Source organism: Scatophagus argus, chromosome 16 (genome assembly GCF_020382885.2).
Source record: "Scatophagus argus isolate fScaArg1 chromosome 16, fScaArg1.pri, whole genome shotgun sequence".
Taxonomy (NCBI): Eukaryota; Metazoa; Chordata; class Actinopteri; family Scatophagidae; genus Scatophagus; species Scatophagus argus.
This window is the reverse complement of record NC_058508.1, coordinates 2,079,377-2,098,541: the sequence shown is the minus strand read 5'-3', so window position 1 is coordinate 2,098,541 and position 19,165 is coordinate 2,079,377. Positions and strand designations below refer to the sequence as shown.

At 39.5% G+C, this 19,165-nt stretch overlaps 1 protein-coding gene across 4 annotated transcripts in view; it reads left to right on the top strand.

Moving 5' to 3' along the window:
• The window catches only part of si:dkeyp-72e1.9 (syntaxin-binding protein 4), a 71,737-nt gene that overhangs the window by 27,873 nt on the left and 24,699 nt on the right, over window positions 1–19,165 (top strand). For all 4 annotated transcript variants that reach the window (XM_046414523.1, XM_046414522.1, XM_046414521.1 and 1 more), the window contains exons 2-8: window positions 572–645; window positions 5,996–6,091; window positions 10,974–11,043; window positions 11,145–11,219; window positions 14,626–14,705; window positions 16,521–16,644; window positions 17,388–17,529. In XM_046414523.1, coding sequence (XP_046270479.1) covers window positions 572–645; window positions 5,996–6,091; window positions 10,974–11,043; window positions 11,145–11,219; window positions 14,626–14,705; window positions 16,521–16,644; window positions 17,388–17,529 — 661 coding nt within the window. The remainder of the gene's footprint in view (window positions 1–571; window positions 646–5,995; window positions 6,092–10,973; window positions 11,044–11,144; window positions 11,220–14,625; window positions 14,706–16,520; window positions 16,645–17,387; window positions 17,530–19,165) is intronic.

The following is a 19,165-nucleotide window of genomic DNA, read 5'->3' as shown; positions in this document are numbered from 1 at the left end:
AAAGTAAACCCTAGTTAGAATTCTTATGTAGACAGTATTCGTTTTTATCTTGAAATGCTCCACCATACAGTCGACTGGGCAGTTGAACAAACATGAATGGCTGACACTCTACATGTCTGTTTCTACTGTTTACATCTGACAAAAAGAGAAAAATGTAGCTTTTTGCAAAACAAAGATTTGTGAAACAAGGTTTACATGCTCCTGGACTTCTTAAACATGTTATTTTTATTGCAAACATAAAGGATACAAAAAATATACATCATATTGTTATATTCCTCATACATTTAATGTCCACATGTATTCATTAAATGTGTGCAGGGATTGCCAAGGTGATCTCTTCTGTGGCTGGTCCATGAACATGATCTGTCACGTGTCTCCAGTCTTGAACACTCAGACATAAGGCTCTGTATTCTCAAACTCAAACTCCACTCAGGCACACTTCACCCTGAGTCATAGCCTGACTGTGTAGCTTTCCAAACTGAAGAATTTCGCTCTCAGAGTTTATGATGTAACTAATGTCTCCTCTCTTTTGTCACTCTGTCCCACCCTCCTCCTCATCTCCTCCCAACAGGACACTGATGGGTCCATACGGAGTAGACCGAGCTGTTCATTCCTTGGAGTTTACAGACTGTGAGAATGGCCTGGGTGAGCTTTTTTTTTTTAAAACTCTTCGATGTCTATGGATAAAAAAGCAATACTTCTGCCCTGGCAAAGATTTCTCAAAGCAAATGTGTTGAAATTTTCATTTTCTGTAGATATTAATCTACACTCTTTCACTCTTTGTATATACCTGCTTATACTTCTACGTGGTGGTCAGGGGCTGGGGTCTGTGCCACCATTTGCTGGGTGAGAGACAGGATGAACCCTGGACCAGTTGCTAGTCTATCACACAGAACACACACTTAGATAAAAGTTAGTCCAACTCACCTATACGCCACATGCATGAACTCCACACAGTTGACAGAACAGTTAACCCACATGATATGAAAATCCACAAATCATCTGTGAACAAATTTGGCACAAAAATTGAACAAATTGTATGACAAAGTGCTCCACACTAAAAATTAACTGTAGTAGTTTCAGACAGTAGGGGCATATGTGGCACCAACCAATAATTAAGTGAAATTTTAACTCTGTATTTCAGATTTTATTAAATCCGGTAAAATTGGCTACTTTTATTCTGAAAGACAGCATAAAACTGAGGTCCTGTTTAGTGACAAATGGATTATTATCCATTTGACTTCTGTATTATTTTATTATTTTTTCTTTTGTGCTCTTTGTTTTGCTGCTATACCTAGTGATGACATACACTTTATAGGCAAAAGTCTAGCATTTACTAGCATCTGTCGTCCTCCACTCTCACAAAGGAACCTGTTTTTGAACAGCTGAAATAATTTAAATCGTACTTTTAAAAGGCTTTTCTTTGCAGAGTAGGTATCTTCGCGTGTTTGCCTCAGAGGGGAAGTAGGTCATGTAGCAAAGCCCTAACCCACTTAACTCAGCTTGGTTAAGAATGCAGGGAGCTGCTGTTGTTGTTTTTATCCTGACTTCACTCCCACATCAGCCTGTTGGTCGAGCTTGTGCCCACGCAAACAGCCCATACACATGAATACAATTACTACCACAGCTTTATGCAAGTGGAAGTACATTAAGAGGCATACAGATCTATACTGTAAACCAGCTCACTGGAAATGTATCCAGAATGTTTAAAGCAACTCATATGCATGAGCTGAATAATTATAGAGATTATTATGCAGGGTGCTGATGATTAAGTTTAAAAGCACAGTAAGTAGTTTCTGCTGCAAGGAGTCTTTTAATCCAAACAAAACAAAAGACAAAAGTGAGCTGAGTTTTTGTTATTTTTATTATTATTATTTAATTATAAGGTCTTGTGGATACTTTTGACTTGTACACACACCTCAACAATGAGCTGTGGTGAGGACTCATAGTGTGCTGTAATAGTCCGTGCAACATCATGATAGTCACTTATGAAGCAGCGTAAATTCTATTAAGTGCATGAAAATGCATTACACTGGGCACCAACAATGAAACATTATGACGATGCAAGAATTATTATAGATACACCAATACTTCACTTTACTTACAACACATACAGTGTGTCAAGAAAGGTACGGCGTCACTGACGCAGAGAGCTGAACCCCAATAGTCAAAAAGGGCAGGCAGGCGGAGGTCCTATAATAATAGCCTTTAATTTAAATCAAAAGAACTCAAAATGGCACACTATTACTGTGGCTCTAAGATCAACAAAAAGCCATGGCGAGACAAGAGAAGAATTTCCTGGCATGAAGACAGAACAACGACCTGACAAAGAGTGACGGGAAAGACGAGGACTAAATAGACAACATAACGAGAGACAGGTGAAACACATTAAGGGAGGAGAAAGCTATCAAGATAAACCAAATCAAAGTTACATGAAACAGACACATACAGGAAGTGACGCTTTCAAAGTAAAACAGGACATGACAAAAACTTAGAACCTAATACATGGAAACATAAGACAAGATAACATGAAACATGGCATAGCATAGCATAACAAGGCGTGACACTTATGATAGTGCATTATAGCATACTATTAGTCCTTGTTTAGGTGTATACAGATGAGTATAGGAAGTCATAATGTATTATACACCCCATCAGTCAACCTCTAGTTTATAACTAGTCAAGAGCATCCATAAGAGACTTAAACTTATAATTCCTCATAATTCATATGTTTACTATTTTATGAATGTAGTTGTATAAAGCATTATAAATGCATCATAATACACTATGAATGCACCCATAATACACTATAAATGTGGTCTTACCAAATTTGCATTCACTTAAGCACTTGGAAACAGGAATGTATACGTCTGCATTAAGAAAATATGGTCTACATCACAGCTTTTATTTCCTTTGGATTCATACTGTCTACTGTAGTATTTCTTGTAACATATCAAATTGCGCCCGGTGGCTAGACCAGTGCCTTGCATGGTAGCTCTTTGAAATCAGGGTCTGAATGTGAGACACACTCTGAAGCACTTCGGGTAAAAGCGATGTATAAATGCATCCTGTTTACCACGAAGAGAGGCATGTCAGTGTGGCTCTGTTGTGGCTGGGGGTTTGGACGGCATTGAAACATTTTATTTTTATCACTTTCCTCCAGCTCTAAGTGACATTTGAAACTTAATTGTGTCTGTTGCATTCAACAGTGAGTTTATGCAGAGGCAGATTTTACAAGTTTCCTACAAAATATGGTATTTGTATTGAATACAATAATATAAATGCCACGGATGTCAGTGGGACTGTTTTAACGATTATCATTAAGAAGAATAAAAGGCGTAGCGTGCGAGACAGTTTTATCTCCAGGCTTTGCATTGGAACTGAACGGTGGGAAAAGACTTCTGCGTCATCTAAGTGAACTGCATGTGATGCATGTGAGGAGATAGCTGGAGGAAAGGCTGACGGTGTGTGTATGTGGATAGTACTAAAAGCAGCACACAGGTGAGAAGCAAAGCAGCTTATAGTCATCCAACTTGAGCACGTGCAAGTGTACATACTGTTCCCTATACATAAAGCCTGAAGACCCCTTTACTGTACATCTGAAGCCTCCACAGCAGCAGAGGGAGTGTCTACTGTGCACACGCTGAGGACAGCACATGCTAATCTCTGTGTTAATGCAGATGAAAGCTCCACCACCTCAGCATGTAGACGCGGGACAGTATTCATAGCGAACATCATCTTCGTCACAGTCAGTTTTGTCTGAGCGGTTTTACGAAGCAATTTTTCAGTTCTCTGATGTCCAGAAATGGCCCTGTGCAGTTCAATAAACATGCTGTGTTTAATGTTCTTAAATCATCTGGGGTGTTTTTTAAGAAGCAACTGTGCCTTGCTCATCACATTGAATTTCATGATCTTTACAAGGTCTTAAAGCGTTGCAACATTTAATCCTTGGGAAGCAAACAAGCCCTTGAAGCATCATGAACAAAAAAATAATGATTTGGAAAACAAAATGTGAAGCTGAACGGGAGGAAGAAAGACACATTTTTATATTTGCTCCAGCTTCTTTTTGCATTAGAATTATGTTTTTCTTATCTGATGTAAGGAGGGGTAGGGGGGAGTGCTTTGAGGCTGAACAAAAGAACAAGAGACTGTTTTCCTCAGAGAAGCGCAAGAAGGGAGGGAGGACTGAGTCAGGGAACTTTATAGCCCCATTCTTCCAGCAGGCGATAATTAACATGCACCACTTTGCTCCAGAGCCAGTTAGTTAGTGTCTCTGTGGTAACAGGCTAACAGCAGCCTGAAGCTGCAGAAGCCCTGATCTACTGGTTAGATAAAGGAGACATTACCAGCAAGTGTTCAGTCGCTTGCAATGGATTCACTTCAAGTACAGTGAAGGAACATACTGTATATAGGGGCAAGGTCTGAAGGAGGCTTTGTTCAAGTGCGCACATGTGTTTTATTTGGTGTGAGCAGGATTATCTTAATAGACTGGATACAATAGTTACGTTATCCACTCATCAATCATATTTTGCTGTCCCCGACACTGTGTTTACTGGTGTGTTGGTTCATATAAGAATGTCACCAACAATTTAGCCGACATGCTGCCAGAATAAATAGCAGGGTTGTTCTTAGGCTTGAGTGCAGTGCCAAAACCGAATGAAAAGAATAAAACTATGCTGAGACACTTTTTTTCTGTCATTTCTGGTTGTCTGCTGTGTCAGAATTTCACCACGGGCACGGCTCAGGCAGCTCCTCCACACACACACACACACACACACACACACACACACACACACACACACACACACTCGCACGCACGTAGTGAGTGACTGAAACAGAGGGAGTGATGATAACGTGTTACTTGAGGCTAATCAGTGTTTTTGCACACAATTTCATGATTCTAGCCAGAAAGTTTGGAATAATAAGTCCAGATGGACTTGGTTTCAAAGCTTCACTCAACAGTCTGACACCGTGGACAGCGTTTTAGGTTTCTGTGGAAGAGAGGAGAGTGTATGTGAAATGAGCTCATATTTCAACTTGTCTGAGAACAGCGGCAATGAAAGTTGGCACCGCAACTAACCTAAAAGCTCATCTAATCTCATCTCTGTACATCTGCACCAAATGTTACATATTCGTTTAAATGCAATCTTTGATAACGAGCTTGAGAGGCCCTTTAATTTTCTTGGTTTTAGTGTTTTATGTTTTATTTATTTAGGTTATTTGAATATTTGTTTCACATTGCAATTCTAATGTCTGAATATTAAAAATTACAAGTTCATTGCTCTTTGAAAGGATGCATTTGTATTATTATGCTGTCATTATTATTACATTAATGGCATAAACTGGTCCTAAATTGGACATGAAATAACTAATCATAATTCCTCCTTTGCCTCTTATTGCCACAGTGGATGTGGAAATCACCACCATAGCTGTGGGACCATGGTTTAGTAGAGCTGCTTTATCCACCAACTGACTGCATTGGTATAATGTAGTACTGTATTTTATCGTGAAGCCTTATAATTGCCTTATAAGAGACTATGAATACCCTCATAGGAAGTGTTACCAAAAATAAATAAATAAATGAATACACTTTTCTGTCCCTTAGGGAAAATAGTCTGTGAAGCGTAATGCTCCTTGAAATCAAATAATAAATGGAGATTTGACTTATATGACTCTTCCTGACCTCTTCTGTCAGCAATACACCAATAAAATGACAGATGCTGACAAATGACCTTGCACATACTCCCCTCAGATTTAAAATCCCATCTGGACCAAGTTATTATTATTCATTTATGTACTGCAATTAGCATTTGCTCCATTTGGAGTTTACCAGAGTTTTACTGTGGAATCTTTGAGTGAGGCGGACATGTAGTAATGCCTTAACTCCAAATGCTCTCTGAAACACAGTACGTTAAAGTAAGTCATTGATCTTTATGATTGATTACAAAACATACCTGAAACCTGAAACAAGTGATTATTCTTGTCTTCCCAACAGGAATTAAGGTGATTGGGGGTGTGAAAGAGCTAACTGGAGAGGAGTTTGGAGTCTACGTCAAACGAATTTTACCAGGTGGCCTTGCTTCAAGTGATGGTAAGTACTGTACTGTACTGTTTCCAGGGGTTGAAGTTCTTATCACAATGCCTCATTACTTCAGTTCAAATGTCTTTATTATAAAAACGAGTCAGAGGTGAAAAAAAATATGTACAGGCATTAATTTACATTAGGTCCAGATCTATGCACTACATCATTACATAACACCATCTAACTTTACATTACATAACGTTAAAAGAAACAGGACTAGAACACAGACAGAGGGACAAGACAACGATCGAAGTGGTTGAGAAGTAGAGTATGGAAGTAAGAGGTCAGAAATATAACTGGGGCCCACTTCATGTAGTGCCTTAAATGTGATAAGCAGGAATTTGTAGACTTTTCCAAATGTTAGGGGAAACCAGTGGAGAGATGCAAGAACAGGGGTGATGTGGGACCAATGACTATAGTTCTGGTTAATAGCCCTGCAGCTGCATTTTTAACCAACTGTAAATGACATAGAGCTGCTTTACTGAGAAGGGTCAGTAATCTAAATGAGAAAAGGCGAGTGTGAATTTAAAGATGGTGATCGGCTGGTTTGGGTAATACTTCTCAACCGAAGAAAACAGGACTGTACAACTTTAGTGATTTGGAGGTCAAATGTCAGCGAACGATCGAAGGTCGTACCAAAGTTTTTGGCAGTAAGTTTGATATTTAGCTGAAGTGTACAAATAAATTGATTAGCAGTAGCAGTGACATCTAATCATTGTTCTGTGTACAGAGGTCAGAGGTCAATATGATGCTGCGTCTGCGTACTGAGTATAAAATGATGATAGGATGCAGCTTAGCAGTGCTCCAGTGCTAATTATCCTTTTACTTATAGCTTATCGCTTATCCTTGAAGTGCTTCTTATCAACTGAATTATTACTATTACTACTATTATTACTATTATGGTTCAGTGGCCTACCAAGCCAGTATTACAGCAATTTGTGAAATAGTCACAATATTTAATCTTCAGGTTCATGTACATGCCCACAAATTTTCCTTTTTTTTTTTTTTTTTTTTTGTGACACGAATGTATTTTCAATGTGAAGCAGGTTGAAATATCCAAATCAATACAAAGCTTTCTGAGAAACAGGTGTTTGTTTAGGTATAGGCACCAAAACTGCTTATGGTTAGGTTTAAATAAAAACTGTCTGTTGGTTTCACATGGGAAACAGAACATGGTCTATTATGTGAAAGTCCTGCATCCTGTGAATACCTGATGTCCACCCTTCTTCTTCCTCATTTCCTTTCTCGTGTGGTAAAGGGCAGAGGGTGAGAAAGGTATCACTGGCATTAAACCTAACCATCTAAGTGATTTATCTGAAAAAGGGGTTCTCTTTCTTTAAGGTGTACCAGAAGAGATCTTATGGTTTGGATCTTAAATGGTTTGTGGTAAGCACTGAGCCCTTGTGACTTGAACATCTTTTTTGCCTGATGTTGTGCTGAGCAAAGTTCTTCAATAAAGTAACTTTATCACCTAAAAACAGCTGAAAATATTAGTAAATATCCTCCTCTATAGCTGAGAATGCCTTGACTGAAATAATAAGCAAAGAGAATGTTAGACATAGTAGACATCCTGACAGAGTCCTGACCTCTGGAGTGACAGAACAAGGTATTTTTGGAGCCTTTCTCCTGTGAGTATGAAAACATGAATAAACCACACTGTCATGGCCTACTTTCTCTGTGCCATAAACGACGGAGACAGGGCACGGATTTCAAATACCGGTTTCATTGGTGGGATTCTTTTGATACATTTAATGATACATCTAATTGCAATTATAACAACCGGTCATGTTTGTCCTTTGTAATTTATGATGTTTATTGCATGTTTCTCTCTCCCTCTCTCTCTTTCATCCTCTCTGTCCTGTCTACCTCTTCTTCCCCCCCTTCACCCAGCCGACTATCAGCAGGATGGTTCTCCCTTGTGAGCCGGGTCCTGCTCAGGGTTTCTTCCTGTTAAAAGGGAGTTTTTCCTTGCCACTGTCTGCTTGCTCGGGGGTTCAGGCTCTGGGTCTCTGTAAAGCATCTAGAGACAATTTTGATTGTATAAGGTGTTATATATATTGAATTGAATTGAAATTGAATTTAGAACAATGTTAAAAAATGGTTGTCCATCTAGTGTACACAGGAGAACAGACAACATCACTGTAATAATAGAGAGCCTGATAGTCGGACTGAATTTCCAGGACAGGTTGATATAAGCATGTACATATGCTATATATCAGAACTGGGTGGAGAGATGAGCAGTTGATGGAGGGAATGGAGGGTCTGTATGTGGCACATTGAGATCTGGCACATCATGTTAGCCTCAAGGTTTTCTCTTTGTAGCGAACCTTTGTGTTGAGTGTGTTATTGTGAAGAATTCGAACACTTGTAATTCCATCCCAAGACTTCTTATATCTTCAGAGTGGAGGACTCAGTGGTATTAGCTGGAGTTGAGTTGAAGCAGCTTCCCTTTTTGATCCCTGATGTGCACAAAGTCCACAGAAGGAGAGGAGTATCTGCAGCAAGAATAACCAACACACATATGCTATAACCTCTATGCTCTATTTTGTCTCATAGTTACCGTATTTTCCGCACTATAAGGCGCACCGGATTATAAGGCGCACCTTCAATGAATGGCCTATTTTAAAACTGTTTTCATATATAAGGCGCACCGCATTATAAGGCGCATAGGATAGAAGCTACAGCAGTGGTTCGGGTTGCGTTTTGCGTCCACTAGATGGAGCTGCGCTAAAGGGAATGTCAACAAAACAGTCAGATAAGTCAGTCAAACTTTATTAATAGAATACAAACCAGCGTTCTGACAACTCCGTTCACTCCCAAAATGAATAAACAGCTGTGTTATTATTTTTCCCGATGTAATGTCAGCGACGTAGTATTTTCGCGACACAGTTTATCTTTTAACAACAGCAAGGTATAACAGGTAGTGCAACATTTTTATCACGTAGTGGACGGGAACTTTTCCTCGATTCAATAAACACGTAAAAGAAACAGTCCGATACCGTTACGGTAACTCAAACGTAAGTGCAATAACAATATAGTAACTCTCTATATAGTGCAAAGTAATAACAATATAACAACCCCGTTCACTCCCAAAATGAATAAACAGCTGTGTTATTTTTCCCGAGGTAATGTCAGCGGTGTAGTATTTTCGCAACACAGTTTATCTTTTAACAACAGCACGGTATAACAGGTAGTGCAACATTTTTATCACGTAGTGGACGGGAACTTTTCCTCGATTCAGTAAACACGTAAAAGAGTCTGATACCGTTACGGTAACTCAGACGTAAGTGCAATAACAATATAGTAACTCTCGAAATAGTGCAAAGCAATAACCATTTAACAATAACTCAATGTTGCTCAAACGTTACTGTCCACAAAAGAAACACGTAAAGCTCACTTTATCAGTTCATTCCTCATCCACGAATCCCTCGAATTCTTCTTCTTCAGTGTCCTAATTGAACAGCTGGGCGAATACGGCATCCAACATGCCCGGCTCGTTAACGTCGTTAACGTTGTAAATTTCTCTCAGCCACTCACTCATCTCTTCTTCGTCCATCCATCCCTTCGAGTTAGCCTTGATAATGACGCCGGCTGGAAAGTTTTCTTTTGGCAAGGTCTTCCTCTTGAAAATAACCATGGGTGGTAGTTTCTGGCCATTAGCCTGGCAAGCGAGAACTACAGTGAAGGACGACTTCTCATTCCCTGTGGTGCGAACATTCACCGTACGTGCTCTCGTTTTATCCACAGTGCGCTTAAATCTGTTACTTCGGCCACGCCCCCTGACTACGGTAGCCACGATTGACCAATATTGATCCATAGATAAGGCGCATCGGATTATAAGGCGCACTGTCGGCTTTTGAGAAAATTTAAGGCTTTTAGGTGCGCCTTATAGTGCGGAAAATACGGTATTATACTGGCCCAGCTTGATGTAATTCATTTCTTAACCAAAGTTTTCCATGTTTTTTTTTTTTTCCAAATTCAGGTCTTGGTAGCTTGTGTAAATAAAAATTTGTTTTTGAAATTTCCTTTACAGGTTAGTTTTTGGTAAATATAGATCCTCTACAGCAAAATATGGCACATGCTAGTGTTACTTGTCTGCTAAATCTCAGTGCGTAAGTGAATAAGTGACTTCCACAAGGCTGTTCTCTTTTGCTTTGTATGCATCATAATAGAGACTACTAGATAGTATCCTTCACATACAAACACTTCAACACATTCCACTTTTTAGTATAAACCAACATGAAGTACTATGTATTTGTTGCCACAGAGTTGCTTGACATGTCCACAGTACTGAATCCTCATGATGCGATCATCGTCAAACATCAATCAACTGATCAACTGGTGGCCTGTGGGCCATGTCCAGCAGGCCAAAGCTTCCCATCTGCCATGCAAAATATTAATGAATTGAAAAAATGCACAGAGGATGTGTGCAGCTAACAGTACTCACCAGTGGAAGAGACCCAATTTGCCCTGTGAATGATTGTATGTTAACTTGTTCACCCCTTGCAACAGGGGTCCCTAATTCATAGATCATTTTAGCTGCTGTACACAATCAGATTATTCAACTCCATCCTGTCTAGTCTATGGAAACATAGGCCATCAAACTGCCTATATATATATGTTGTGGATAAAGTTTCCAGTTTGGTTTGTGACATTGAACTGTGGATGTTATAGAAAGAGAACTGAACTGTGGCTTTGGCTGAACGTGCTCTGGAGACTTGACTTGTCCAGTTTATTTGCTGTGGTGTCAGATATCTTCCATTGCTGGTGTTTTCTGTTTCCTGTTGTCTTTGTCCATTCTCATCCATGTTGAAAAATGGAATTCTTTGCCCACCATTTTACCATACTGTATTGGCTGAACAGCACCTGATATTTCTCTGACCTCTGACAGGAAACCTGTTGCCAGGGGATCAGATCTTGGAGGTGAATGGGGACAGTCTTGTTGGAGTCACAAGTGAAAGGTAGTCCAATGAAGTCTTACTGCTCTTGTCATTGTTTTAACCACATGAATGAGCTGTAACAGTAACGTAAATGTGTTTTCGTGCCTCTATTTGTTTTACAGAGCTGTGGATGTCTTGAGAGCAGCCTCAGCAACCAATCACATGCGCCTTCTCATAGCCAGAGATGAGGAAGCAAAGTAAGCAAATGTCTACAATGCAGTGCGTTCATACAGTGTGATGGTCCAGGGGATCCATATTAAAGTGAATTACTTTTCTCTCAGCTAAAAACAATCCAAGATTTAATTGGTAACCCTTCACCCTACTGTACTGTGTTTCATATTTTCATATTTGAATATTCAAAGTGTTCATTCTCATCCAGGCATAATTTCTAAAGAGACTGCCATTGTAGTTTTTCAGATTGACTATTTTATCTGAATCGGGTGATGAGCCCATGTTGATTTGACTCTTATTAACAAATTTGGACAATTCTTCAAAGCCGTTGTTAAAGTGAAGCAAACTCATGCAGTTATTCTGTGTATCTTGTTTGTTTGTGGCGAATCAGACCAACCACTAACTCTCTTGCCACTGGATTTTGTCACATTATTTATACAACTTTTCCATCTCAACCAAGCTTAAAAATCTTCTTGGGATAATTTGACGTTAAAATTTACGTTACGTCAAATTTCCTCTGGAGTTTTGTATTTTTTAAACCCTGACTTCAGTGGCTTCCATGTTTACTTCTTCTTTTGCGCATGTCTGTAAGTGGGTAAGTCAGGACTGTGACCTTATTAGTCATGACGGTCCAGTGAATTGCAGCATGACCTGCTGCCCATACAGTGCTGATGATCATCTAAACTGTCTGCTGAATGAGTTAGCTGTTGGTCAACATTTCAAGGTTTCTTGTCAGGCCAGTGTGAACATCTTACTAATCGGTTTTTCTGATAAACTATAAATTATTCGAATAACCAGTAAAGTAGCCAATTAATAACAAGGCAAGTATATCAGCTCAATATGTGTACAATGCATGTAACACATGAGCAGTGTTGTTGACATGGCAACACAGACATTGCTGAGTGCAGAGGACGGCAGTATTAGTGTTCAACCAGCTTTCTAATCTGACCTCAACCAGTTTGGGGGGAAACAAGCTCAGTGCCAGCTGTCAGCATCACAGGCCTCATCTTCCCCTCAAATCCACTTCAGACAACATCATTCTTAATTGTAAGTTGACTAAGGTAGTCATGGATTTGCATATTTAAACAAGCAAGGCTGTTGCACACGTATGTGTCAGTCCTGATATTTCCTAAAAAAATTGCTATTTCCTGCCTGTAAGGGTAATCCTCAGAGAAGAGACTCAGGCAGGATTTGCACCTCAGCTGTTAGAGAGGATATCTGTCAGAAAGTAGAAGTTAATAGTGGTAATAGCTCGATGACACAGCGAGTAGCATACTGTGGATTTACTGGGCAGATCCTAGCATGGAAATCTAAAACTGCATGAATGTGAGGCAAATTGCTATGAAGTTTAAAACATGAAGGTTGTGTAGTGTAGTTTTGAAGTGATAATTGTTGAGAGTTGGTGATATTGCTCTTATGTAGTGAGGGGATTCTCACAGAATGGTGTCGGTGGTGAGTTAGCCTTGTCTTTGTGTTGCTCTGCATGCAGGGGAATGACAGAGCTTAACCTAGGGCGGCCTTCCTGACGAGATGAGCCTTGTGTGTTAATCTGTGCTGTGTGCTTTAACTACCCTGCAGAGAGCTGCAGGAGGGAGTGGACGGCAGGACGGAGGGGGGGATTATGCCTGTCTGTCTGTGTCCACCCCCCCCCCACTTCTTTTAAAATCAAATCAAAACTAGCTTAGCACAAGCGACATGCTTACCAGCTGTGAGAGCCTTGATTAGAGAAGAGTCAAATCATGTTGCTATAACCCTGAAAGGTTGTGACTGTGTAAAACATAATAAAAAAAAGTGTTATGATTTGCAATTCTCAAAGGCAAGATGTTTAATGTTCAAACTGAGAAGGTTTATTGTTTTTTGTGGGGAAATATGGGGACGAGGGCTACAAAAGAGTTGCGTACTGCTCAAAAAACACCTTTTTGGAACATTCAGGTGCATTGGTAACAGGTGATATTATCATGTTTGAGTATGTAAAGGGCATTCTGAAAAGGCTCGAGGTTCAAACACGTGATTGCACAAATTGTTCAAATGTGAGTAAATTTGCCTATGATTATTTACATTTTTTACAAAGTGTGCCAACTTATTTCGAATCAGGGTTGTGCAAAATTTGTTAGTTTGCTCAGGAGTTAACATTCATGAATACAACTATTTGCCCTTTGTGGTGCTTGGCAGCCCACTGCTCTTTAATGGGATGAAAATGCCTGTCTGATACCAAGATTTAAGAGATAATGGGACGAAACACAGAGAATAGATATTTTTAACAGATTTATTTCTCTGGATTATAAGAGATACAAGCAATGCGGGTTGAGGAGAAGTGCTGAATGTAAACATTCGTTTTTCTTTTCAATGAAGATGCCACTGTGTACCTGAGCATGTGACACATAAATGAGTTATGGAAGGCACAAAATGCCTAAAAATGCTTCAGTGGTGGAGGCTGAAGTGACATCATCATGATAAAATGAATGAGTGTGACAGTTTGTCACTACTGCTGCATTGTTATGATTATGTCTGGTTGCTTCCGTTCTGCTGATGGCACCTTTCACCCAGTCGTCTGTCGCTGCTGGTTATGAAAGAGGTGCAGCCTGAGGTCGTCTTTTTGTGCTGTCCAAGAATAATTTGTGTCCTTATTTATCATGGAGCCAATGTGACCGCTTATCATAATCTGCTTAGAAATGCCACATTCAAATCATCACCTGCAGCATGGTAGCAAAAACGGGAAAGAGATACATTTTTATTTAATTTAATCATAAAAACATACACATTTTACAACAGTTTGGTTGAAATATTGACAAAACCAGGCAAAAGGAAGACCAAAACAAAAAAAGTCTCTGGAGTGGTTTTGATTCCGCCTCACAAAACATAAGTTCTCTGTTTCCACTGGTGATCATGTCTCTCCTCAGTCCTTACTAAAGTGCGGAGACCACCAGCGGTCAATTTCGGGACCAATTTTATTCTCTCTCTCTCTCTGTCTCATATATATATATATATATATATATATATACACACAGCTCTATAAGCTCCCACTTGGCCACCTTATACAGTGTGTGTATGTGTGTGTGTGTGTGTGTGTGTGTGTACAGTATGTATATATATGTTTATATACTGTATGCATACACACACACACACACACACACACACACACACACACACACACACATGGAGAAAGTAGGATGTCATGACCAATGCCCGTCTCATTTCTGTTTAAACACCTGAAAATAATCTGATGCTTGACCGCACACCCTGTTGCAAACCATACTGGAAATGCAGTCACCTTGCTGCAACTCAGTAAATCATGTTATTTGTGTCAACTCAGGTTAGTTCTGATTGAGACAATGTCTTGGTGGGTTAAACTCTTTACAAACCTTTATATGTTCTCCTCCATGTTCTCAACACTGATTTAAGAAATGTTTGTCTTTTGATTTCCCTCAATAGGAAAGAATTTGCCGAGTTGCTCGAGAAGTATGGATCTAATGGTAGCACGGGATCAACACGCAACTCTCCCATCCAGCAGGGTAAGCAAGTCCTTACGATGCATTCATTAAGTGCATAATCAGTGCTTCACCACGTTTTAATATCCTGCGCATTTAAATTTATGTGAAAGTTTAAATTTGCAAATTGTCCTGAGTGTCAAAACACAGCAGACATGAGCTGCGTAATATCTGAATATAGTTCCACATTAAAAAAACAAGACCTTTTTATATTTGACAGAGTAATAAGCTTAAAGGGCAGATCAAGTAAGTCTGCCTTTAAAAATGGCTTATGGCAAGTGCACTTGTCCATTACACAATTGCCAACATCTGTTTCAGTGGGGAAGGAGGCAGCCAGCTGGTACAGATTAGTTGAAACACAGCTTCTGCACGTGTGCAGTCTTGTGTGGTCTGTGTGGGGCATGGTGGGTACACCAGCTAAAGAATGGTGATGCACAGATTTAAGGCCATCCTGTTCATATACAGCGAGAGCCTGTTATGTTTGCATTATGATAAAACAATAAAGCTGGCAGAGTTACTTTGTATTTCTCTGAATATGAGAACATGCTTGAAATGAATTATGCTTGAAAAGAACTAGTTTATACCTGACCATGTCAGTGATCAAAGTTTATATTTCTAAAGTTTATATGCTTGAACGTCTGGGGTGGAAAACAATGGAGATGCAATAATTGTTTAAAAGGGGCTAAAACAGTACACATTTTTCAACAGTTTCTCCTAGAGAGCATTTCTAATGTTGCACACAGTTGTAAACATGAAAAGTGGCACACAGCTGGCTAGTCATGGCATGAAGTCCATGTGAATGTTAGATCATAAGTTTTGGAAAGTTACAGTAATTGACTTACTGATGCCTTGGCTTGATGGTCTTCACTTGAGTCCAGACATGAGAGTTGTTAGTCTTATCTTTGGTCTAGACTCTGTCGGGAGACATTATATCACTCTGTTTAAAGTCAGTGTTGTAACGAGTCACAGAATAACACATACAAACTGACTGATGCAGATCAGCAGTTTACCGTTTTTCTCTAAGAAATGTGGTGGATTTGAACAGAGCGTTGTAACTGTTGTTTCTGGTGAAGCAAAAGTCATTGCAGGACGTTATTCTGCTCCCAGTTTAGATGATCTGCTGGGACAATTCAAGTCCTGTTAGTCATTTAGACATAAAAACATGTAAAAAAAAATATGATGCAGGCATAAAAACACCAGAATTACCCTTTAACAAACAGTGCGCAAGCATATACTGACAGATCAAGTATTTTTTTTTTTTTTTGCAGTTGCGCTGTACTTTTCCTCCATTTACTCAAATAGAAGCAAGAACTCTGTGTGTAACAGCCCACAAAATGTCTTATCAACTATACTTGATCAAAAAAATCAATATTGTCTTTGCATGATGCTGAATAACCTCCACACTATGAGACTTACCTTTGAAACTGAGGACAGGAAGCAGATGTTTACCCCAGGCAGTGAGTGAAAAAAAAACCCAGAATAAAAACCAAGTCTGGTGGATATGTGGCCTGTTTTGGTCAGCATGTTGGGCATTATTCAGCGCTTAGAGTCGCTCAGGCTTAAGAAATGTTTAACAGAACAATACAGGTTCAGTGGAGAGCCTCAGTGCCACTGGAGCCATCTGTAACAGCAGCAAATTGCTGAAGGCTTCTCTTTCAGTACAGTATGTCTGTTTATTCCCTGTACAACTCTCCTGGCAGAACACATACCCAGAGAATAAACTATTACCTCATGTGAAAGTGTTTTCTCTCTTCCATTTACTCCTAGAAAAGCAAAGGTTAAATAATTATACTCACTCTTTCTGTTTTGTGTTTTTATTCTTTCTTACCATTCCAAAAGGAGGCCGCTACCTGGATAGCACATCATCTGGTTCCTCATCTCGCTCCCAGAGTCCTTTGCTGTTGAGCCCAGCAGGCTCTCAGAACATGTACAACAACAGTGGGCCCATGCTGCGCTCCCTGAGGTAACATTTGTTTTTACGGGATTCATATCAATCTCAACACTGGTCTCCTGTTATTAGAGGAGACTGCAAGCTGTGGCCAGAAAATACTTGTGCTGAACAAATTTACAAATTTTGCAGATTTGTGTCCCATGTGCTCAGAGTAGGCAATAGTGCAGAGGAAATGGTTTACCCTGAACAGTGATCTGGATCTTAGAGTATATATGTGTTGTAATCAGTGCTTACTTATTAGCCAACATATACACCAACACATCTACATCTATGATAAGCTGATGCCAGCTGATCTGTCATGCTGTGCAGATTTATGGTAGTACTGGTTGTTCCAATTATAACAACAGTCATGTTTGTCCTTTGTAGTTTATTATTTATGTTTACTGCATGTATATTTCTCTCTCTCTCTCTTTCATCCTCTCTGTCCTGTCTACCTCTTCTTCCCCCCCTTCACCCGGCCAGCTATCAGCAAAATAGTTCTCCCTTGCAAGCTGGGTCCTGCTCAAGGTTTCTTCCTGTTAAAAGGGAGTTTTTCCTTGCCACTGTCTGCTTGCTCGGGGTTCAGGCTCTGGGTCTCTGTAAAGCATCTAGAGACAATTTTGATTGTATAAGGTGCTATAGAAATAAATTGAAATTGAAATTGAAACTGGATAGTATACCCTCCACACATTGTGCCCAGCGCCTTCATTCACAAAAGTGGAAGCATCTTTCTTCACTTCAAAGGCTGATGTGTTTATGTGTGTTCATGTTTTTAGTCATCCTGGTGAAGGAGTGATTCAGCTCATTTCAGTGGCGCGATCCAGCAGTTTGGGCATCACCATTGGAGGAGGTTCCAACAGGCCCGATGGCCCTGCAGTCTTTATCCAGGAGGTGTTGTCTGGAGGAGACTGCCACCGGGTAAGAAACGAACAAGAGTGACATTAACCCCAAGAAGTGCAGATACTGAATGAGAGGGAAAGCTGCCGCTGTTAGAGGCTTCAACAAGCTTGGGAGTGTATTAATTGATTCTGGCCACCAGGGCCCTAAATAATTTGACAGATACACAATTATCACAGGCGTATATACATACATTATGCTAATATGTTAGCAAACATTTAATTTCTCATACAGTCAGCAGGCACACTATGGATGATGGGGTTGATCATGTCTGACTTCACTTCTCTTTGTTTTGGTAATGTTTGCATGGTAACAGCCACATTCATGACCGGATGAATTGCGTGAACTTTTTTTAGCACTAATTCAGGAATAAGGCATTATTTGATGTCTGCTGCGTTTATCACAGCTAATAATTTCCCTTAACTATGGCAACAACCTGATACTTTCCATTCTGTATGCTCACTGCATACTGCAAATAAAGAATTCTGATTCTGATACCATGAGCACTGGCTGGTTAAAATATGACTGAGATGGATGCAGTGCAGCAGTGAGGGACTTCCTGTAGGGGAATGAAGTGAACATGATGGAAGAAGGTGGAGGAGAGACAGAGGGATAAAGAAAGGAAGTAAGGAGGGCATGTGCAGACCTCTGCAACTTTGACCTCAGATTAGTGTAAAACACTGCTGAGCCATGCTGAGGTCACAGTCTGTTCACCCTGTTTTTGTGACTGTGCTCTGTACAATGGACATACAGCTACAATCTGCCACTTCCACTTACATAGTGGTGACAAACTTTTATTATTTTTTTTAATTTATTTAATAAGACTGTTTCATTAAGATTGCAAGATTGTAGCTCGTTCCATTTAAAAGGTGCATAATTCCTGAACCTGCCAGTATTTGTGCAAGCACAAGGAACATCTAAAGTTAAGTAATTGGATCGTGTACTGTGGTTACTGTAGTTTATTGTAGTTTATTGTTAAATTTAGTAGGTATCAGAGTATCGGAGTCCATCGGAACATTTTTTCTCCCCTTGGCCAGAACATCAAAGGTCTGTTAGCTCCTTGTATATTTCACAAGTACAGTAATAAAAATGGAAAATAACTTCGTTTTTCCAAAAATAACTTCACTTTTCCAAAACGTAATAATGCATAACATTACTACATAATCATTCTTTCAATCTAGTTTGTTTGTCTTGCAACACTGTATTGCAACAATTAAAAAAAGACACTTTAAAAAGTATTTATGTGTAAAACTGTCCAGACACACACTTCAAAACATGATTAGAGGACCCTTTGTGCCATAAACTGACAGGAAATAACATTACCTGAAAGTAATTTAATTGTGATTAACATTAAATGAAAGTAATAAACTAACACACCTAACATGACTAAGCCATAATTGAGATCCTTGATATGAATTAATATATTTAATGTATGTAATAAATTCATTGTCTTTGTTTTCAGTGGTAGCTTTTTTGAAAAACAGACTTACAATAAATCGACGTCAAATCGACGTTATGACCTTGTGTCAGTTGATGAAGTGATGTGGTTATTTCAGCTAATGTTGTTGTTACTCTCAGCGTCGCAGGGATCTGTTACTACTGCTCAAATGGTGTTAATGGAGAATTAAGTCGGATGAGCGCTGTGGGTTGCCAGCAC